Below are 24,768 nucleotides of genomic sequence, written 5' to 3'. Positions count from 1 at the left end.
GGAAACAAAACTTTTTTGCTGCTTCATTTGCTACTCTTTGTTTTTTGACAACCTACCCCTAAAAGCAAAATCACCAAACACCTACTGAATTGTATGTTTCTATATGCTTTAACTAGTCCAGTCAAATCATATAACAGTTATAAATTTGGTAATTTAATGTTGAAGTATTTTATTCTTCTGTTCACATACTCAGAATTTTAGGTCCCAGAAAGGTGGGGCAGACTGACCCTCCAGTAATATATTTGTTTATTGTTAAAGATGAAACGCTGTAACTGACTTTTAAAAAGTGTTAAATAGTATAGAAATAAAGAGAAAAGTTTTATAAAAGGTTTAATTTGGGGGGAACTGTTTTCTCTTTACAGTGTATTTATCACCTTGCTTCCTTCCTCTTCTCAAAAAAAAAAAAATACTATACACACAGTTTGGAATTCACTGAAACAGAAACAGCAAGTCAAGAAATTTTTAGGATAAGGTGATAAAGATGGTTGAATAAAATTAATGCAGAATTTCTCAGTGAATAAAGTTGTAGATGTCATATATTAAATAGGCAAATTTACATGCTGATATTTAGAAAATGGCTAAATATTAAAAACCATGTTACATTAATCTGTTTTAAGTCATACCATATTCCGAGTTCTATGTAGGATGGAGTTTTATTTTTATTCTCAGGGATAGTTTGTAACAGGAAGAACTGTCCCTCATGTTAGTGAATTATGTAGGTACAAATTGAAACTGTAAATTGCAAATACTTGAAAGCACCATTGTGACACAGAATAAACATCTAAGTCATATATTAAAATGAACGTAAATAGGTTAAAATTATGTTACTGTTAAAATCATCTTCCAACTCTAAGTTCAGCTTTAGAGATTTGAATTAGTGGATAACTGTTAAGAGCTTTGAAAACACTGCACATTCCTGAATAAGCCAGAATTATTATTTCTTTGTAATTTATTATTCAGCTTGGCAGTTGCTTTTGATTTGGTGGATTGATAGGTAACTTGGTATAACATATTTATGCAGTTTTAAGATTTTCATTTCTATACATTATTTTTTAAAAATCAACTTCTAAAAGAAACATACAATAAACTACCTATGCTGAAAAAAAAAAAAGAAAAGGAAATCCTGTCAATGAAATTTACTTATAGAGCTAATCAGCATAACCTATTGGATTAAGATCTGAAAATTTAAGGTACCCAATGTACTAAGAAATGTAATAAGGAGAACACAGAGAGAGGAGTCCACATGTATTTCCTCCCTTAAGAATGCTGTTAACCCTCTGGTCCAGACTGTTGATCTTATACTTAGGCTATGGGGCTCCTATTTTCTCTTTGAGGTGTGCCTCTATACCTGGCAAACCCACGGTCTCCTTTCAGGAATTCATTACTAACAGGCTTGCCATGTTGGGTCCCTGATGAGCTTCCACAGACTAGGCCCAAGATGACAGCTATCCCAAAGTCAGATTCTATAGTCCCACCAGACATCTGGCAACTAAATGGGCATGTGGCAATGTAGGGAGACCCACCCTGTGCTCACTGGAAATATAAACCCAGCAAGTCAGTACTGAAGTCACCACAAAGGTGGACCTTATAAGGCAGGAATTTAGAAAATGACCTGCTCATGAAACAACCACCCTCAGAATCACAGCACATTACCAGAGCCATCATCTGACTATCACAACTTAGGTGTCCCCTGAACAATGTCCCACTTCTGCCATACAGATGTAGCTGCAGAGACATCTTCCTGTCCTCCTCTCTCCCTCATGGAGCCTCACAATCAGTGCTCACGGAGAGAGAAAACCAGAGTACCTCCATCCTTTATGACTCAAAAGGGCCTAGAACCTACTTTATTAGGAGATTGGATGGGCCTTCTAGTTGAATTACTCAGCTTTGAACTACGCATACGATTTATATAAATCAGACTTACAGCAATGGCTAAGTCTAGGAATCCACAACACTGGTGAAAGTCAGCCACATTGCCCATAAACACAACTAGAATTAAAACACTCACATCTCTGAAGAGCTGCTTGTGGCTACCAAACAAAAATGCGCTTGGCTTAACTCTTAAGAGTTCTGTTGCAGAGTAGTGAAAGATATAATACAATACCCATTGCTCTGCTAGAACTATTTTCTTTTTATAATTTTAAGAACTAAAAAGATTGAAAGAAACATCCCCATATTTATACCATTCAGAACTAACCATCATTAATCCTGCCACATTTGCTGTCATTTTTTTAAGTATATAAAACACAAAGTTCTTTGAGCTGCCACCCCCATAACACAAAACCATCTTTCTATTGAACTCATATAGCATCTTTATTTTTATTTTTACTTGTTTTATTTATGCATAACTGGGGGTGTAACCCAGGGATTCATGCAAGCGCTTTACCACTGAGCTATACCTCCAGACCCACAGAGCATCTTTAAATGTCTAAGCCTGATAACCACTTCACCCTTTAGGAAATTAGGTCTGAGGGTCTAAAGTGCTCAAAAATGCTTGCTCCAAGTTTTTGGACACCAGTCCTGTGTCTTCAAATCTTTTCATTAAACCAAAACAAACTTTAGGCTTCCAAAATCTCTGAGTTAGATTAGATAAGTAAATGGGTACCAGAGTCTCTTAATTCTTAGTTCCTCCCAGGATCATCCCCATGGAGTCAGGAGGAGTCATGTGGAGAAATAAAGCAGTAGGAAGAAGTAGCCACAAACACTGGCCTCCTGCAGATCATGCTCAGGATAAAGATTCTATAGAAATGATTTGGCCTCAAGTCCCTCCCTCCACTGTGCAGGACATGGGTAGAACAGAGACAAATCTGAACGTGAGCCAAGAGACATGGTTACAAATCAACCCATGAAATGGCTGCAAACTTCAGGACCCTGCTGAATAGTGTCCCAAGGGAAAAATCAAATGCACACTTCATAGGGGCTTTCAGACATGTCCAGACAGAGCCCTCATATTCTGAGTGCAGAAAATATATCTACCATTCATCAAATCCAGACATTGACAATATTTTGTCCAGGTAGATTAATTCCAATTTTTGATTAAGTATTTTAGAAGATCTTTTATCTTGAGCTTTTGTAGAAGATATGCATAATCACTTGGAAAAGATATGTCCGTCAACTGGGATTTATTTATTTATTTTATTAGCATGACTAGTTGTTCATATTAATGGGGTTCAGTGTATTACTTCCATTCATGCATACAGTGCACACTGATCACATCCAATCACCTTTTTCTGCCTTTCTCTCCCTTTCCCAATCTCTAGTGACCTCTATTTTACATACTGGTCAGCGTTTGTCCATAAATGAGATAAAACATAAAATATTTGTCTTTCCATATCTGGTTTGTTCATTTAACAAAATATCCTCCAGTTCCATCCATTTTGCTGTAATAACATAATTTCACTCTTATTTATGGCTGAATAATACTCCATCATGTATAAATATTACATTTTCTTATCCATTCATCTGTTGATGTCCACCTAGGTTGATTCCATATCCTAGCTATTTTGAATAATTCCACAATAAACGTGGATATGCAGGTTATCTCTTTAGTATGCTGATTTTGTTTCCTATTAATGTATACTCAAAAGTGGGATAGCTGGATTATATGATAGTTCCATTTCCAGACCATTCTCAATAATGATTGTTCTAATTTATTCTACCTCCAAAAGAGTATGCACATTGTTGCTAGCATTTTATGTTTTTTTTTGTTGTTGTTTGTTTTTTGTTTTTTTTTTTTTTTTTTTTTGGTTTTGGAGGGAATCTGTAATTTTTGTTTGCTAAACGAGGACTGGGGACATACCTTGAAACAAAGGCTGTTTGTGCTAGAAAATGGCTTGCAATGTACCAATTCTACCGCTAGAGGTCAGCCGAATCCTACGATGCAAAATACTTACCATTGCAAAAACAAAACAAAAAAAAAACTTTGGGTACCGCCATAATGCGACACACGTAAAATTTCACACCATGAAACTTTGTTTCATGCACAAAAATAATTTAGAATACTATATAAAGCAACTTCAGGCTATGTGTATGAGATGTAAATGAAACATAAATGGATTTCATATTTTGGACTTTTGAGTCCCATCCCCAAATATCTCATTACATATAAATATTCCAAAATCCAAAAATTCTGAATCCCAAGAATTTCAGTTAAGGGAAACTCGACCTGTGTAACAGTCCAGGTTTTTAGCACATCCAGAGAACCTCCTATCTCACAATAGCTCTAATACTCTATCTACAATGTTATATGGCCTCTTTTCTTCCATGTCTCTGGCAGAAAACTAACTCTTGGGGCAGGGAGGTAAAACAACTCTGGCCTATCACCTAAAATTAAGAAAGTTCATTAGGAAAAAAAAAACACAGAGGAATAAGAATTCAAATTGAACACATGAACCAAAACTTAGATGCCTGTCTTAAATCATTACCAGTTCAGCATTAAAATACAACCAAGACAAGGATATTAGATAATAAAGAGGCTCCTTCTGACTGGGTATGGGGGCACATGTAATCCCAGAGGCTCAGGAGGCTGAGACAAGAGGATCGTGGGTTCAAAGCCAGCCTCAGCAACAGAGAGGTGCTAAGCAACTCAATGAGATACTGTCTCTAAAATAAAATACAAAATAGGGCTGGAGAGATGTGGCTCGATGATCCAGTACCTCTGAGTTTAATCCCCGATACCCATTTAAAAAAAAAAAAAAAGCCTCCTTCTATTCTAAAGTTGACACTTTCATTTAGCTCTGAATCTCATTTCTTCCATGATCATCTTCTATGGAAACACCTTTTATCTTGTTATTCTCCCAGATAAACATCTGCTGGAAGACCACACCTGCCTCTTACTCCACCCCTTCATTCCTCTCCTGGACAGGAGGAAGAATCTATCTGATTGGTGAGTTTGGCATTGGAGATTGTGTCTTTCTCCATGGTCCTCCAAGGGAGATGGGGGTGGGAGGGCCTACCTAATTCTGTTGTGTGGCATCAGAAAACTGTATAGAGATGTGTCTGGGATTTGTTTAAAAAATAATCCAGAGCTGAGAAGCATCTCTGGAATGGCAAAACAAGGACCCTTAAAACCCCACCCCTCCATAAAAGCAATGAGAACATGGGGACAAAAACTTTCAAGTTCAACTTTTAGAACTCTAGAAAATTAAATGAAGGCTTTAAATAATCCAGGGAGTGCTCACTCAAGAAAAATGACCAATGCTCAGTACATACAGACATGTGGCACTTATCATAGCTCATGCCTGTTCCCATCCTCCTCTCCTCTGCTCCCAGAGTAATCTTAAAAACCAGTAGCCCAGTAGCCACCACACTGACCCTGCTGGCCCTGCACCCCTCATTTCTTTTCATAATTTATTGACTGCTTCCCATTTACAGTAATGGTTACACAGATTACACAAGCTCCTGGGGGAATAAAAATCATGGTTTACATTTCTTTTAGAAATCTCGGGGTCAGTCTATAATGAATTCCCAAGGGAATTTTTGGCAAGTATTTTGCCCCACACCTATTCCATAAGGTGTGAGAATCCAAGGAAGCTAAAGATTTCCTTTAGGGAAAAAGAGAGAGATGTAGAGCACTAGGTAAGATTAACCTTGAGGAAATGAGTCTGCTTGGTCCCCAGTCACAAAAACCCTAGAATATCAGAGGCAAGTAGCAGAATGAGAAAAGGACAAGGCCAAGCATCTCTTCTGCAGGGGACAACTGTGTCATGTTATCTACTTTGATGATGTTGGTGCTGCTATTTTCCAACTCCTGTTCTGATCTCTGTCATACCAACAAGGTACATTCACTGTGGTGAAGCAGCATATGAACACTAAATATCACATTAAAATTTTTGAAGTCTGGGGAAAAGGGCAGAGTATCAAAGTTTCTAAAAACAATTAGCCCCTGACCTGCTTTGTTTGACAGCACCATAACTTTTTAAAATCTTCAATGCCTTCCACCAAAGACCATCTACAGTTTGCTCGGGGTTTTATCCCATCAAATTATTCACACCTGTTACCTGCCCAGTACACTCAACCTTCAGAATCTGAAATGTCATTGGTGAGGCATCTAAACTGAAGTATGCTATAGAAAGTCAGCTGCCTCCATCTGCCCCAGAGGAGGGCTGTGGGTCTAACTGTGGCAGCAGTCCTGCCCTCCTGCCCTCCTGCCTTCTCCCCTTTTTCTCGTGGGCACCTAGAAGTCCCTCCTTCCAGGACAGCGGTAACATAGGGATTTGGAGGGCTAGGAAAAATGGGAGGACAGGTCTGCTTAAGCCTCAAGGCAATCATTTACCAAAGTTTGCACCAAATCATCAAGCACTGTCCAAGTCCATAAGCCAAGTCCATAAAAGTGGTACTTTGGTTTCTTGTTTGTCATTGTCAGACATCTCACAGGGAGAAGAGTTTGGATGCAGTTAGTTCCCTAAAGATTCCTGTGCTGGAGGCTTGATCCCCAGTGTGGCAGTATTGAGGCTATGGGACCTTTAAGAGGTGGGGCCTATTGGAAGGTGACTGGGTCATGAGCACCTAGTGAAGGGATTAATGCTGGTCTAGGGAAATGAACTAGGTCTCACAGGAGTGACTTAGTTCTAATGAGAAGAGGTTGTTATAAAAGAAAAAGCCTGACCTCTCCCCTGTCTTTATTTTGTTGAGATTTTGTTTGTTTGGGGTTGTTGTTGTTGTTGTTTGCTTTTGCTTCCTGTCTCATCATGTGATACACACCTCCCTCTTGTGCTGGAGTGCTCCCACCATGTGACATCATCACTCCTTGAGACACAGCCAGAAAGCCTTCACCAAAGCCTAAGCAGATGGGGCTGTCCAACCAGACTTTCAGCCTCTAAAATTGCGAGCTGAATAAACCTCTTTTCTTTGTAGAAGTACCCCATCTCATGTATTATGTTATAACAACACAAAACAGACTAAGACAAAGACAATGATGAGACAGGATTCACACCATTAAGCCCACATCCTTCACAGCCCTAACTCACTGTCAATGTGTGGGTGTTCACGTACAAGGAAGCAACAAGGTCATGTCAGAAGCATGCATCCTTTTGTCTAGCAAAAGTCACTTATAATCCTACCATTTAGAGAAAAATCAAAGTATTCTGACCTCTTCCCCAAATGTTTTGTTGTTGTTTTTGTTTTGTTTTGTTTTTCATTTTGTCTTGTATGTTTTGCAATTCTGGGGATAGAAGCCAAGGCCTCACACAGGTTATACAGGCACTACACTGAGATACATCCCTAGCCCTCTGCAAGTTTTTTAATATACAATTAGCATATATGACTTTTACAAGTCAGATAAAGCAAAGTTATTTCTGGTTTTGGAAGAAAAATAAATAAGAGAAATGAAGCAATCATTTGAACTGTCCTAATGACAGCCAAGTGAAAGCAGGATCTGTGAACACACAGATAAATCAAGGTGAATGACCTGGCTGAACCCACAGCCCATTGCCGTGAACTCAGATTACTCCTGAACTTTTCAATCTCGATAGGTTTCATCAACCGCCCCCCTACACCCTACTTTTCAGTAATTAAACTAGCAAGTGACAGTCTCTTGCCTAAGCATAGGGTATTGCCTCTCCATTTACTTAGGTTTTCTTTACTGTCTCTCAATAAAATTGAAAGAAATTTCTCCATGTATGTCTTCTATGTTTTTCTTATAATTATAATTATACCTAGATTGCTTACATTTGTTACATCTGTAAATTTTTTATTGTTTCCTAACTGTGTGTTGCCAACATATAGAACTGAACTTAGCTCTGTGCTCACAGATCCTGCTCCCATTCAGCTGTCATTAGACAATTCAAATAATTGTTTCATTTCCCTTATTTTTCTTCTACCTGATGTGTTTTCATCACCCTTGGGATTTTATCTGCAAAGTCCATGTTCAAATTTTGTCTTTTCTATACATTCATGATTGGTTTGGCTGGAACTATTCAACTTTTCCTGAATTCTCAGAGTATGTTCACTATTACTCATTTATCACTGCCCTATTTCCCCTAACTGTAAGTATTTTAGGTTTTGTGGGTCATACAGTCTTGGCCATACCTACTTATTGTGGACTAAAAGCAGCCGTAGACAATCTGTAAACAAATAGGCACGACTGTGTTTCAATAAAACTTTATTTGTGGCATGTTCCTTTTGGGCAGCAACTGGGATCAAAAGCCCTGCATCATTTCCCACAAAAGTGGAACTCCTCTGTCAGCATGATGGCTATGAAAAGACAAAACAGAAGCTCTCAAATCCTAAAACCAGTGGTGGTAGTTCCTAACCTCAGGAATTCAGTCAAGGTTCTGTGTATCAGTTACCACTGTCACAATCCTTGGGGTTAATAATTCTGCCTGGGCTTAATTATGTGGCTGCTGTCAGACAAAGGTTGGTTTGTGACTTTTGGTCTAGGCTGGCTTCATTTATTTGTCTGGCAATTGGTGCTGCTAAGTGCTGACCAGCTTGGGCTGACACCTCTAGCTGGCTGAGCTGATGGACAGGATGGGGATGGGAGGAAGGGTTCCTAACAGGAAGTGGGATGTCTCAAAACATGGGATATTTTCAGTTCCCTGATGAGTCACATTTCCTAATGTCCCCTTGGCCAGTGCAAGCTCATAGCCAGGTTGGAGTTGGGGGTAAGAGAAGAAAAACCACATTGCAAGGGGGTTGGCCGACAGAGAGGGGAGCCATTTGTGGTCATTTTGTGATCCACCATTCCAGTTATTCTAGCCCAAGGTATGTGAGAAAATAAAAGTAAGTTTCAAATCAAGAGAAGAGAACAGACTAATCCAGAAGGATCCAGCCAGATTCAAACAGAGTTCAAAATAAAGTTTAGATCAGGACAGAGCAAAGAACAACAAATTAAAAACAAAAGATCCAGGCATTGGCAATGCCTGAGTTCATGAACAAGTTCAGTTACTTAAGCAGCAGAGTACAGGGCAGCTACCCTGTTTCAGAGATCATTCTGGTCGTATATTAACTCCCCAACATAAAAAGCTGAGTCATTTTTAAACAGATCTAAGTACCACAGCTGCCACCTACAGACACTGGAGTGACCGCAGGAGAGAAACTGGGATAGAAGTGTAGGGATTCCGAAGACAGCAATGTCAGATTGGGACTCAAGTCAGATAAGTCAGCTTGTTCCTCCCTGGAGTGGGGGTAGTTGGTCACTGAGATGTTCACATGGCCTCTGCCAGGGTGTCCTGGTCCCTTGAGAGCGTATGGCCCATCTGCTACGTGGACATGAGACCCTCTCCAAACCATATGAAGTAAAATACTGTGTCATATTAGGTCTTTGTTTACCTGATTCCTGTTTTTCTCCCTAAAATTCTTCTTTTATCCTCTGAAATTCTGTCATGAGACTTAATAGGTGCCAAGTACTGGGCACACAATGGAAAATAAGTAGTGAAGCATCTGCTAATATGGTTTTCCACGGTCAAGATACCCTTCCAGTGAGAGATGTAAACATGCCAAGTTTTAGGTTTCTCATTGAGCTCTCCTATTGGGGAGAGATTAGTCTTGGATGACAGCTTCTTAAATTTTTTAATTCACTGAGATCCCTTGGCATGGTATGAGTTGTGACAATAATTTCCCTACTCTTCTAACATCTTAATATTTTTAAAAAATCAACTTCCCTGAGTTAAATTCATTTTTATAAGTTCAGAATCAAGAGGTATCATTTCTAGTTAAGAAGATTCATTTTTAATAGGTCTAACATCCATAGGATTTTCTAGAAGTACTGAAATTTCAACTACATGATATTCTCTGCTATAAAATGTTAAGAAGAATCAGAATATGAGAAGTAAACAAAAAACACAAGGGTGGGACAGATGGCCAGGAGAATTACCTTTTGAGACTCTACAAAATGTCACCATAATTCAGTTAAAACAATTATTGGGCTAGAACCTATAATATCCCAGGCTATAGCAACCATAAATGTGCACATTGCTTTTGCATTCATAATAGCTAGTACACAAATCTTGTGACACCCAATACCTCCTACCAAGGGCACTGAGAACAGAATGCACGGGCTCTGTCCTAATGGCACCACCACCTATGGTAGTGGACAGAGACCACAAAACAGGGTGTCAGGAAAGATGTCCATTGGCCACAAACTTTTTTTTCCAGTCCGTTCAACCCCTGAGGATACATCATTTATACAATTGTCCTCCCTTATCTGAAGATCTTCTTTCTGTGGTTACAATTACCCAGAGTCAACAGTGATCCAAAATATTAATACTCACCTTCACTCCTTCAAGGGAAACCACATTCACCCAATTTTTATTACAGTATATTGTTATGTTTATTCTATTTTACTAATAGTTATTGTTAATCTCACGTCCACTAGGGGTCTTGGGATATACCCCCACAGATAAGGGGAGACTACTATACTGCTTGACAAAAGGATAAATTTGGTCCACCTTACATTCCTTTGGCCCAACATGTAGTCAGAGACATTTTAACCTTCAGTTCTTTAATATCCAAGACCACAGGCATAATGTGATTATTGGCTCACAGTTATTAGTAACCTGCAGGATGACACAGTTTGTTTACTGAGAAAAGCAGTGATAATATTTTGTGTCTGAAAAAAAAAATGTTTTTGACTACAGAACTCATCACATTGACCAAAATATTCACAAAACTGTGGTTTGATCTCTGTCTTCTCAACTTGATCTCTCCATACAGAAATGGCTCATTTGATAATCATGTGATTCAAAGAGAAAAGCAGGTAGCTTTGCTTAAAAGCCAAAAACTGAAAATTCAGTGTTCTCTAAGGGTGCAATACAATACAACTCAATCTGATTTCCCTGAAGGTATCTGCTAACTATAATTTGAGGAGAAAGGTAGTGGGTCACAAGATAACATAAGATCCCTACCTCCTACCAAAGAAGTACAACCAGTTCTACATATTTAAGCCAATTAAACTCAAATGTGTGTGAATTATAAAAAAGTAAATAAATAAGGCCCATTTCTTGAGGAAAGAGTTATATATGCACAGGAATTCAGTACTTTTGCTCCTTCTACAACATGGCTGATATAGTAATAATTGTTTTGGTTTTTCTGGTTCAAATATTTTACAGATATCTAAAAGTTTACTCTAATTGAGCACTAGAAATATTAAGAAACAGTTCTTAACTAAGCAAAGTAGTAGAATAATATATAAGCCTTAAATCAGGTTTAAAAAGCAAAACAGGGGTTTGGGTATATGGCTCAGTGATACACCACTTACCTAGCAAGTATGAGGCCCTGGGTTCCATCCTCAGCTCTGAAAAAAGGGGGGTAAAACAAACAAAAAACAAAACAAAAAAAAAACCTTTCCCACAACCTATCATGTACTCTGTGATACCTGAAAGGTCTTTAAAAATAACAAAAACCTTTAATGATACACCTAAAAAATAAAGCCTAAAATACAAATATACCAAGAAATAAAACAAAGAACTTTTCAATTAGGAACCTTTGGCTTTCCCTTAGTTACAAGTGAGTTAAAATCGAAATGACAAAGCATAAGATGAAATGATAATAGAATTGAAAAGCCTATTAGCCTGCAAGAAAAGTCTGGTTCTCCACCTGTTTTCCTATGGCCTATAAAAAGAGGGTGGTTTTTGCATTTTTAAATTATTAAAGGAAAAACAAAATAATAATAATATTTTGTGACATATGAAGAGTAAATGAATTCCTAAGTTCAATATTAACTCAAAAAGTTTTATTTGGATACAGCCAGACCCATTTGTTTAGAGATTATCTCTGAGTGTTTTTACTCCACAATCAGAAGTTGAGGTAGAGACCATGTGACCCTCCCCCCAAGCCTAACAGGTTTACTACCTGCTTTCTTAAAAAAAAAAAAAAAAAAAAGCTTACCAAGTCTTGGCCTGGAGGCCACATGGGGTTGCTTAAAGCCTGGTTTAAGGAGAGACTCCTGGTCTCCTCTTCCCTAGGTTACCCTCTCTCCAACACTGGGCTTAATCTAATGTTGATCAGCTTCAGACCCATCAACCACAAACAGCATCACCAGAAAACCAGTACCAAGTCCAGGCCTACAGAAAAGCCAGGGTTTTCACCCAAGTATACAAGGCACAAGCAGTTTCACCAACTAACCATTTATAAATGGGAGCTTATAAAGTTCTTATATACTTAATGCAAAATTCAAAGACAAATTTAACAAAGCCTAGTTGTTCCTCCCTGCTGTGGATTCTGCAACCTTGAACTTGATCAACTGCAGATGGAAAGTAACTGGAAAAAAAATTTTTTTGCCTGTCACTGAACACATACAGAACTTTTCCTTGTCATGGTATAAATTCCCCTAAATAATACAGTATAACAACTGTGTACATAGCATTGATATTTTATTAGGCATCCTAAGTAATCTAGAGATGATTTTAAAGTCTATGGGAGGATGTGCATAGGTTCTATGCACATTTTTATTTTTATATGAGGGACTTGAGCGTCTGCACATTTTGGTATCAGTGTGGCAGGCAGTCCAAGGGAAGCCTACAGATATGACTTTACTTATTTAGCAATACTATAAGTTCCTTTAAAGCTCTTTATAATTATATTTTAACTATCAATAAATTACTTTCTATTGCTCCTTAAGTAATCTCAATTAAACCAAATACTAAGCTCTTTGCTACCATGTTTCCAATCTTGATGCTTTATAAAAACACTGACTCAACCTGAGAAAATCCTTTTGTCTCAGTTTCTTGTTTATATTTAGTGAATGGTGTCTTAAGAGGTGTTTTCTTCTAACAGGCTTTCACCTGTTTTTATTGTGGCTTAAAATGTATTGAAAAACTCTGAAGCCTTCTTTAGCAGAACTGGAACACTGAAATGGTTTCTACAAAATCACTTAATCCCATATAGGAATAATTGTTATGCATCAGGAGTCACAGCAAATAAAGGAAATTATCAAGGTCCTCTCTTGAGCCAAAAATATTTTTTAATTAAAAAAAAAATAAAAGAACTTGAGAATGGGGTTTCTGTGGTTGAGCATATGTCTAGCATGCTGTGAGGCCCTAGGTTCAGTCTTCAACACACACACATACACACACACACACACACAATCTCAAAGAAGAAACACAGAGGGCAAATAAAGCATATGAAAAGATGATCTGCATTGTATGTTATCAACAAATTAAAATAAGACACCACCGTAACACGTAGTAGACTGACTAAAATTCAGAACACTGGCAACACCAAATGCTGGCAAGAATGCAAAGCAACAGGAACTCTCATTCATTGTTGATGGGAATGCAAACTGGTATAGGCGCTTTGAAAGGTAGTATAATGGTTCATACAAAACTAAATATATTCTTACATTCAATCCAGCAACTATAATCCTTAGTGTTTACTCAAAGGAATTGACAAAAATGCCCAAACAAAAATCTGCACATGAATATTTCCAGCAGCTTTATTCATAATTGCCCAAACTCGAAAGTACCAAGATGTTCTTCTGAAGATAAACAGAAAAACTGTAGCATGCCCAGGCAATGCAATATTATTCAGCACTAAAATAAATAAATTATATTCAAGCCATGAAAATATAAGGAGGAAACTTAAATGCATATTACTAAGTCATAGGATCAATCTGAAAGGACTACACACTGTATGATTCCAACTATATGACATTCTGGAAAAATGTCAAACTATGGAGCCTAAAAGGATTAGTGGTTGCCAAGGGCTTAGGGGAGCAAGGGAAGAATAGAGCACAGAGGACATTTAGGGCAGTAAAATTATTCTACATGATACTACAGTCATGGATACATGTCAGTATACATTTGTCTAAACCCACATATCATACTCCACAAGTGTCGGGAGATGAATTTACGGAGCACAGAGAATTTTCTACTTCTTTTCCCTTTCTTCCCCTGCACTGAATGTGAGTTCTTATAAGTCAATGAGATCTCAGTCTATTTTGCTTATTTTTTAATCCCCAGTACTTAAATGTGTCACACACATAGTAGGTGGTTAACCAGTATTTTTAAAGAATGAAAGTATGAATAAGTGAGCAAGAAAACTTCTTTTATTTAAAAGCAGTGAATTGCCATAGTGAAGGCCATTGGTGCTCCACTCAGAACTCTTTGGACTCCTCTCATGAACACTGGGTGTCTATCTCCAGCTTTGGAGTTCTTTGTTGCTAAAGGTTCATACCTAACAGCCTTCCTTAGAGAACTCCCTGGTTCCAGATCAGAGGACTAGAAATGCCTGGGATTTTATATCCATCCAGGAAGGACCATTGTCAGTGTCTGATACAGGACTATGACAGTCCAGCTCCCTTGCCTTGAGTGAGGACAAACTTTACAGTTCACTCCACTCTCTAGAACTCCCAGGGGATTGTGTTGAACCTGAGACTTCTGAAATCATAACCTTAATTGGTTTCTATCTCTTCTTTATCTTATCTTCACTACTCCCTTACTGCTTTATCCTGGGAGCTCCACCTTAATAAATCACTTGCCCAGGAATCTGCATCTCAGGATCTGATTCTGATGAATCTAAGACACTCTCAGGAACTGGAATTATCAGATACATTGTACAAAGCAATAATTATTAAATAGCTGATTATTTGAGAAATGGAACCACAAAAAATAAGCAAACCATTTGAGACTGATATATCTACAGAGGAGGCAAAGCAAACTTTAAAAATGAAAAATTAAATTATTCAAATAAACTCAGTAGATGGTCTAAACAACAGATTAAACACAACTATAAAGAAGATTGATGAACTGAAGAAAAATCTAAAGAATGTATCCAGAATGTATTCTGAAAACATAGGGAGAGAGAAAATGTGAAATAAAAGTTTTTAAAAATGAAGGTAGACACTAGTATGGCTGTATGTATAAACATGGCTGTAAAACCAATGTGATACTGCAATCTGTACAAGTGGAAACATAAGAATTCATATCCCCCCCAAAAAAAAGATACAGCATAAATGTCTTTCCAAGTCAATAAAGATACTACTATAACATAAAAAAAAATGAAGGTAGAAAGAGATGGTCCGATATCTAGGCTATCAGAACTCCTTCAGGTAAAACAGACCCAGTAGTCTCCCTGCTAGGTATGTACTTATAGAAACTCCTGCACTTATACATTAGGAAACACAGAATATACAAGAAAAATAATAAGAAACATAGAATATACAAAAATATAAGAATATTAATAGTTAACATTATTTACAATAGCCTAAACTTGGAAAAGCTATAATATTCCAAGAGGATAACAAATAAATAATTTATAGAAAATGCACACAACAGAATATGGTATAGCAGTAAAAATATATGCACTAGAGCTATAAGCAAAAACTTGGGTGGATCTCAGCAATATTCATATAAAACACAAAAGAAAGCAAACCTAAACAGTATGTTATTGAGGGACATGTATACAAGTGTTTTTAGGACAAGGAAAATGGTAAATACAAATAAATAATATTTTTTACCTCTGATAGGAGGTCAGGGGGATGAGATCCAAAAGGTACATACAAGGTATTGGTAATGTTCTAAATTTTAAGTTGGGTGGAGGGTCATGGATAATTATTTCATTATTCTTCTTCCTAAACTTATTTACATGATATATTCTTTTTCATGTGCCAAATATTATATTAAAAGTATTGTTTGAAGAATCTCTATAAAGCATATGGTATAAATGGATGTTGAAGATGCTTAACATGTCTTTGAAGTCAGACAGACCAGGGCTGGAATCATGTCTTAGAGTGAATCCTATGTCTATGGAACAGGTTCCTAATCTCTCATATAACCTATATTTTCTCATAAAATTATGGCAATAACATGTCTCCTAGAGTTTATTTTAAGATTGAGATTATTGAGTATGGGTAGGAGATGTGGCTCAGTGGTAAAGCGCTTGTCTAGTACATACGAGGTCCTGGGTTTGATTCCCAGTGCCTCAAAACAGAACAAAAAGGATTACTAGGATGTAAGTTCCATGGCTATGTATACATCATCTGCCTACATATCCCTAGTAAATAGCACATCCCTGACAGGTAATAGGCACTGAAATGCCAAGCAACTTTCCTTCCAAAACAGTACAGTTTGTGTGAGTGGTTTTGTGCTGGCTGCTTTACTTTTTGGTTTTTGTTTGTCTGATTTTTATTTTTTGGATTGGCATTTTATCTTGCCATTGACTCTTTATAACTATACATAAGAAGGTACTTCTCAGGCTGGGATTGTGGCTCAGAGGTAGAGCACTCGCTTAGCATGTGTGAGGCACTGGGTTCAATCCTCAGCATCACATAAATATAAAATAAAGACATTGTGTCCACCTATGACTAAAAAATAAATATTTTTTAAAAAAGAAGGTACTTCTCTGGGCTCAGGTTCTGAGTCTGTAATACAATAAAGCCGGGGCAGCATATATGATTTCTTAATTCTTATAACCTGATATTATATCATACATTAATCTTTTCAAAGGTAACCTTAGATAAAGCAAGCATATTTTTGTTACACAAAAAGGCAAATTCAAGTTACATATTCATAAATATCCTAAAAAGAGGGATAATAACTAGCTAAACCAAACTATGTCTGAAATGGTCAGATTCATTCAGTGAAGGTCATCGCAGGTAGATGAGCCAAGCAGCCAGGGAGTTCTCCTTCTGGCAGGTTGCATTAGTTTGGTTCCTATATCTTTGACCTCCCTTATTCTTGGCCTTTGTCTTTGGTTCCTATACTTCTTCTGCCCACTGTGACTTCCACTCCTCAAACTCAGTCCTCAGTTTTTGGTAAGTTCATCCACTCTCATGCCTTTAACTAGTACAGTTGTCACAATTACTAACACCCACAAGAGTGACTACAGTTCTGTCCTCTCACATGAGTTCTAAACCCTAATTAAAACTCAGGATGTTTTCATCTGGGGCCTACCACCATTTTTAGATCAATAGGTCAAAACAATGCTTAGAATCTCTGTTCCTAAAAGGTAATGCCCATGAAGCTCTGACCTGCTGGACACTGGCTTATCCTACAGAGGGAATAGGAAAAAGTCCCAGCTCTCTACCCCTGTGTGACATAGTAAGGAAGTCCCCAACTCAATTGGGATTAAGTCCTGACATTTACATTCAGCTCCTCTTTTCCCCCCTCTTAAATCTTTTCAATCTGAATGGGCCTTTCCTAACAATGGAAGTCTCCTTTCTAGTCTAAATTCACATTCTAGCCACTTTACACCTGACCTCTATTGGTTCAGAGGCACTCCAAGAGCTGTATCAAATGAAAATGTACAATCACAGATATTTATAACCTTGAGAATCTGATAAACAAGACCAGCTAAAAGAAACAGGACCATTCCAACTCCTCCCAGAAGGCGTCAGCTAGCCTACCTGATGTTTTCCAGGGCATTTGTTATCTGTTCTTGCTCAATATCATAGAGTTTCACCTCGAAGCCTCCACTGGCAAACAACATAGCCCAGCTTCGTCCAATGAGTCCACTACGGGGAGAGAAAATTAAGAAATGATTAAAATTAATTTAATAACTGAACATCTTTTCATTCTTAATCCAGAAGAAACTTTTCAAAATTATACAGCACCCCATTCCTACAATATTTAATAAATCTCTTTAAAGTGCACATCTTGATAACTGTATTTGTTTAAAATGTTATCTGTTTCTACCCAGGAACTCCTGAGCCCCCAACACAAGTGCCAAGATCAGTATTCCACAGGGAATGTGGCGGTATGTCAAGTATTCATCATGTGCTCGTGCACTGAAACAAAAAATTACAGTCGGGAGGTAGCAGGGTGATATGAGGCAAAAGGTCCTTAGTTGAACCCCCATTTGACCACTGTCTTAGGCAAGTCACCTAACTTGAACAAGAGAGATAGTACAGCCAGCCATTGCATCCCTAGGTTCTACATCTGAGGATTCAACCAACCATGGATTGAAAATACTTAGAGGAAAAAAAAAAAGAAAACTACATCTATACTAAACATATGTAGACATTTTTCTTCTCATTATTCTCTAAACAATGCAGTACAACCATAAGTTACATTACATTTTACTAGGCATTTAAATTCATTTAGGTTTTATGTAAGTATTATACCATTGTATAAAAACAACTTGAACATACGCAGATTTTGTTACCATGGGGGTCCTAGAATCAATCTCCCATAAATGTAGAAAGATGAGTGTATTTGCTGTCCTCTTCAAATAATTAACTGCCACCATAACAGCATGAGTATGGATTTAGGTGCCGGCACCATTAAACACTCAGGTCTTACCTCTCTTAGTCTTTATAACACCTTACAATGTATGTACTATCATTATTTCCTCTGAGGCACAGAAGAATTACTTATCCATGCTGGAGCTAAGAGATGAAGCCAAGAGGTCTCTTGAGTCCTTACACTTAACCCCTACTCTTCACCCACTGCTTCAGACTTATTGGAAAATAAAAAAGATAAAAGAATCATAAAGAGCACATATGGGATTGTTCAAAGGGTTAAAGACAAATGTACAGAACACATCTAGAGTCCAATTCTTGATTTCTAATACTATTCTCCAATAAAAGAAAGCAGTACTCCTTGGAGAAATGACAAATTCTAGAGCTGAGCCATATAAGATAAGCCTGGAGCAGTCTGTAGCACCAGCAAGTAAATGTTAAAAAACAAAAACAAAAAAAAATCTACATTGATAAGATACATCAAAGGGATACAAGAAACCACTAGAAGAGCTCCCAATGGCTAAAACTGGAATAAATTGAGCCAGTTTTTTAATTATAATACAAACTATAGAATATTCAAAAGTTCATACTGATAAATGTTTGAATAAATAAATAAATGTTAGAAAAGTCACATTTCCCTTGCGGAAGAATTCCAAATAACTTATTTAGCTACACTGTCCTCAGAGAAATGGAACATCATTTTCCACCCTATGCAAACCAACTTCTTTCCCAAGAGTACAGTATGGAAAGAGGAAACAAAAGAATAACTTAGCCATGGAGGAAACTGAACCACTAGCTCAGCCAGGTGGTCAAGGTTAATATCAACAGCAATGAATCATAATGAAAGTATATTGTGATACCTTGATATGTGATGAGAATGAAAATTTACTTCTGTGGTCTTCCTACCACAACCCCAGCTTAGTCATGAGAAAAACATTAGGCAAATCTCAACAGAGGGACATTCGACAACTACATGACTAGTATTCCTCAAAACTGTCAAGGTCATCAAAAGCAAGGAAAGTCTAAGGAAATGTCACAGAGGGGTCAAAAGGGAAATGACAAGTACAGCAGTCACTTGGTATGAATGAGGGATAGGTTCTAGGATCCCTTTCTCCCAGCTCAGAGAACGCTCAAATTCCTTACAAAAAATGGAGTAATATTTTCATACAATCTATGTGCATCATCAGGAATCATCTCTAGATGACTTATAATACTTAACACAATGTGAATGCTATGTAAATAGTTGTTATACTATATTGTTTAGAAAACAATGACAAGGAATGTTATTGTTACATGTTCAGTGTAGGCACAATTTTTTTTTTTGCAAATATTATCAATCCATGGTGGTTGGATCAACAGATGTGGAACTCAAGTTTATAGAGAGAAAACTGTAAATGTGATTTGGCATCCTGGAACAGAAAAAGGACATCAGGTAAAAACTATGGAGATCAGAATTTAAAAGGATATTACTTTTAATTAACTATTAATAAACACTATTAGTGGGTGATAATGTAATGGTTTGTTAATTGTAACACATTGTACCATATTAATGTAGGGAAGCTGGGTGAAGCAGGACATGTATAGGCATATGTAGGACTGAATGAAGATACAGGGAGAAAATGACCAGTGCAAGATCTCACTTCCATCTTAATCTCCAGGTCTGGGAGATTGAACACTCCTCTTTTTTGTTGTGAAATGTTAGATATTTCATAAAGGATATCTAAGTGTATGAGTAAAAATCACAGGAAGTTTTGTACAGGGAAGTGGGGGCAAAGCAACACTTGTCCACAATATGAACTTGTTTTTTGTTCGTTCAATAAGGTAAGCTCTATGCACTGGGAACTATCTTGCTCACCTTTGTATTCCTGGCACATTGTACAGCTTGATAAATGTTAGTTGTTGACAACAAAAACGCTGACATGCCTTAATGACAAACACTAGATAATGGTCAGCAAGCTCTTCCCATGGAGTGAAGATGAAGGCAACAGTGATTTACTCCAGAGGTAGGTAAAGAGTGCCTACTATGTGTCAGGCACTATTCTATAGCCAGATGCCAGGAGCTTAGAGTGGGCTATAAGCCTAGTTTATTGTAAATAAGTAAAAGTGCTAAGGAAAAAAAGAAAATGACAAGAGGGATAAAAGTAGGAAGCAGAAACTGGGAGGCAGAGAAATTTTGTAAGCACTACGAGGGAATGACTCACTGGCAAGGTAACATTTTAGCAGAGTTGAAGGTAAAGGGCCAAGCCATGAGTATATCTGTAAGAAAAGTGTCCTTGGCAGGGAGAAAATGACTGTAAGTCTGATGGGCAGCTGCAGTGGAGGTGGAAGGAGAGGGCGGGTAAGGGATGAAGTCCAAAGGTTGGAAGGGAAGGTGAACTGGTTACATACATAGTGTCTCAGAGACCATAGAGGGATTTAGATATTTACTCATATGTATGAGATGAGTACTGACAGAATGTTTTATATGAAAGACATGAATTAAGTTTTAAAAGGAACTTTCTAGTTGTTTTCTTAAAAATACACGATTTATGATGACTTGACTTTGTGATGGTACAAAAGCAAAAGGCATTCAGTTGAAATCAAACTTGGAAGTCTGAATTTGGATCTCTTCCCAGGCTAGTGCTATAAAGTCCAAACCTCTTTCATGATGCTGGGTGGCAGCAATTACCAATCAGTCCCGTGATCACAGGCGGGAAACAACCAACAGTCTACAGTGCTGTGCTGCTAAGTTATGAGGTTTAGTAGGCTGGAAGTAGTAAGTGCATTTTACACTTCTGATATTTTCACCTTATGATGGTTCATTGGATTATGACCCCATTGTAAGTCAAGCAGCATATGTACTGAAGAAAGGCAAAGATGGAAATAAAAAGACCAGTTCAGAGTCCAGAGCCTGTTGCAGGATATGACGGTAGGTTGGAAGAAGACAGAAGCAGAAGGGATGATTGGTGGTTAGCTGAGTTTTGAATATATAATATATTCAAGGTATAGCCAAAAAGAATTGCTAGTGGGTTCCATGTAGGGTATGAAAACTGAAAGAATTGAGGATGATGCCAAGTTATTTTTGGAGAGCAAGAAAGGATGAAGATGTCATTAATTCTATAGGAGAAGATTTTAGGAGACATTCAGGAGTTCAATATAGGGTATTTTAATTGTGAGATGTCTAACAAATAGATCAAGCAAAGCAACTGGATAAAGTCCTCAGTTCAGGGCCAGTATCTGGGCTGGAACATGAATGTGGGGTATTTAGTCATGTGTGATATGTGAGATCTCTAAGGAATGGAGACTTAGGATACTCCAATTTAATGGGGACAGATAACCAGATGAGAGGGTTAGGAAGTGAAGAGAGCCTCAAGGAGAAGAGATTGTCCATCTGGGTCAAAACCCAGTAATCAAGTAGAATTTGGACTGAGAATTGGCTATTGGGTTTAGCAGGATGAATGGGAGTGGGGAACCATGATAAGAGAACTTTTTGTGACCTGATGGCAAGGAAAGCCTGCCTTAGGTGGGTGTAAGATAAAATGAACCCCTGTATCTAACTCCAGTCTCAAGAATGAAAGATAGAGGAACATGGTAAATAACACTATAGGGACACATTCAGCAAAATCTCACTGGGTTATCTTTCCCCATTAAAGTTGGAGTGTCCTAAGTCTCTGTTTCTTAGAGATCTCACGTCTTGCACTACTAAATACCCCACATTCTTGTTCCAGCCCAGACGTTGGCCCTGAACTAAAGACTTTACTCTGTTGTTTTGCTTGATCTATTTGTTAAACATCTCATAATTAAAATACCCTATATTGAACTCCTGATTATCTCTCTTAAAATATTTTCCTATAGAATTAATGACATCTTCATCCTTTCTTGCTCTCCAAAAATAACTTAGCATCATCCTCAATTCTTTTACTTTTCACATCCTACATGGAAGATTATACAGGACAAATGATTCATGTTCTTCAACAAATAAACTTCAATAAACTTTTTTTAAAAAAAAAAGAGGGATGAGATGGGGCTGTGGTTGTGGCTCAGAGGTAGAGCACTTGTCTAGCATGCATGAGGCACTGGGTTCAATCCTCAGCACCACATAAAAATAAAGAAATTTTGTCCAGCTATAACTAAAAAATAAATATTAAAAAAAGAGGGCTGAGAAATCTATAGCTTGGAAGCATCAATAAACAATAGCATCAAATATAACACGTGGGCCTTATTTGGCATCTGAATCAATCAAACTAGGTGTTAAAATAAAAGATAATAAGGGAAATTTTGAATGCAGAGGAAATGCTTAAAGATGTTAAGGAATTCTGTTAATATTTTGCCTATGATGATAGCATTGCTATTATGTATTTGTAAAAGAGTCTGTATCCTTTAGATATACATGCTGATATAGTCATAGATGAAATGATATGTCTGGAATTTATTTCAAAATAATCCAGAGAGGAGAGTATAAAAGAAACTAGATTACCTCTATATTAGTAACTGTTGATGTTGGGGGCAGGGTACAGGGACATAAGGGTTCACTATATTATTCTCAACTTTAATATGGTTTGAAATTTTTCCATAGTACAAAGTCAAGAGATAGATAATGGGAAGAAAGAAACTGGAGACAGAATACAGATCATTTTACTAAGTTTAGACAGAAAATGTGGTGGTAACCAGGGTGAGAAATGGGATCAATTTAGAAGAAAAACTATATATTTTCATGTTGAAGGGTCTGATCCTCTGGGTAAGGGAAACTGATAAGCTTGAGGAAGCACAAGGCTGATTTGGGATTACTGCACCTATTTCCATTGCTTGAGTCTTATACTGATGCTTGCTGTTGGCCAGGAAAAGGCAGTCCCTGTAACCAAACATTGAGACAGAAAAATCCTTGAAACTAAAGGTACCCAAACAGAAGCAGGATAATCACGGGCAGAGACAATGACATCAAATGTTCATTGGATGTGTGGATTGGGCCCCACCTCTCTTCCAATCCTGAAATTTTCTTTTTTTTAACTTTATTTTTTTTAATTTTTAATATTCATTTTTCAGTTTTCGGTGGACACAACATCTTTGTTTGTATGTGGTGCTGAGGATCAAACCCGGGCCACACACATGCCAGGCAAGTGCGCTACCGCTTGAGCCACATCCCCAGCCCCCAATCCTGAAATTTTCAAATTCTACTTATAATATCAAAATCAAGTTGCATTTCATCCACAAGCTGTCCTGAGTACTCCTCAGACAATTCAAAGACAAATCAAAAAAGTTCTCTAGGGTTTCTCTAAATTGAAAGCTCCTGAAAATGTGAAGCAGGCATCAGGTCCTAATCTAATAAATGCAGTAGCAGCAATATATCCTCCATTTCAGAGGTGTCAAGAGGATGTGTAGACAGAGCCAAGGATTCTGTATTGGAAGACTTCTTCCATGAGCTCTTACATGTCTTGCTGGATATGCTAAGACTACAAGGCTCTGGCCATTCTTCACCAGGACTACTTCTCAGAGTTATACATGTAGCAAGAAACCTTGAGAGAGGACAAAGAGCAGAATCGTTTATTGCTTACTATAAAATGTATGTGTCCCTAAACTCAGTATTCTCTTGAAATCCACACAGGCCCTTCATGCACCCCTATGTGACTCTAAGAGAAGGGAAACCAATGAAAATATAGGCATACTTCAGAGATATTATAGGTTCAGTTCCAGACCACCACAAATAAGCTAATTTCACAATAAAGCAAGTCACATGAATTTCCCATTTCAAAGTTATGTTTAGGAAGATGTGGCTCAGTGGTAGAGCACTTGCCTAAAATGCTCAAGGCCCTGGGTTAAATCCCCACCACCAGACACAAAAAAAGAGGTTGTGTTTACTGCAGTCTTACATTGTGTCTAAAAAAAAAAAAAAAAAACCCAATGTATATCCCTTAATTAAAAGACATTTTATTGCTTAAAACAATATCTGTGAAGAACAATAAAGCAAAGCACAATAAAGTATGTCTATATGATACTCAAAGCCACCTGCTACACCATGATTAGTGAAGTCCTTTGTCACTGATCCAGAAGACTGATGTCCTCAGCCAGCATCCATGAAACAGTAGCAGACTAAGTTATTAGCACTCCAAACAGATGGAACACATGAGAGCAGAGAGGGGAGGGCAAGCTTGTCTCAAACCCAAAAGCAGTTTGGTGGCAGGGGGCCTTCAAGAGCAGTCTTAGGGTAGGATCCAGAAGTATTCTCCCCACTCCATCTCCCATCTCTACAGTGGCCACTGTGAACATAGGAGATGTCTCACAGCAGAGACTAACAGCTTCTGTTAGAACTGGCCCAAACTGGTGAAGGGAAGACCCTGGCATGCCTTGTATAGACTTGAAAATCCTCTAATGCCACAGAAGTGCTGGCCAAGCTTCAAAGCTCTCACACAATACTCACTTGAGCTAAGCCTCAAGTACATTAAAGGGGTCACAGAGAAGGTCACCATCTTATTACAAAGTATCTTATGTGAAGCCATTTGTTGCACACACAATTAAAATCACTTTCACTGGAGCTCTGGATAAAGGAATAGGGTATTATATCCCATTTACTCCATATTCTTCTATAATATGAAACCTTTTGTAATTAAAATAAAATGTGCATATTATATACATGTGAATTCTTAGTGACACTCTCAGGATTCTAGACATGTACTGAT

The 24,768-nt window shown here is 37.7% G+C and overlaps 2 protein-coding genes across 3 annotated transcripts in view; one reads left to right on the top strand and one right to left on the bottom strand.

Annotated features, from left to right (window-relative positions):
• IFT88 (intraflagellar transport 88) overlaps positions 1–24,768 on the top strand; it is a 265,457-nt gene that overhangs the window by 65,352 nt on the left and 175,337 nt on the right. The window lies entirely within an intron of this gene.
• The window catches only part of CRYL1 (crystallin lambda 1), a 137,299-nt gene that overhangs the window by 109,095 nt on the left and 3,436 nt on the right, over positions 1–24,768 (bottom strand). For both annotated transcript variants that reach the window (XM_081280624.1, XM_081280623.1), the window contains exon 2: positions 17,282–17,389. In XM_081280624.1, coding sequence (XP_081136750.1) covers positions 17,282–17,389 — 108 coding nt within the window. The remainder of the gene's footprint in view (positions 1–17,281; positions 17,390–24,768) is intronic.

The sequence above is a fragment of the Spermophilus citellus genome (genome assembly GCF_964194105.1).
Source record: "Spermophilus citellus genome assembly, chromosome: 1".
Lineage (NCBI taxonomy): Eukaryota > Metazoa > Chordata > Mammalia > Rodentia > Sciuridae > Spermophilus > Spermophilus citellus.
This window is presented reverse-complemented; position numbering and strand designations above follow the sequence as displayed.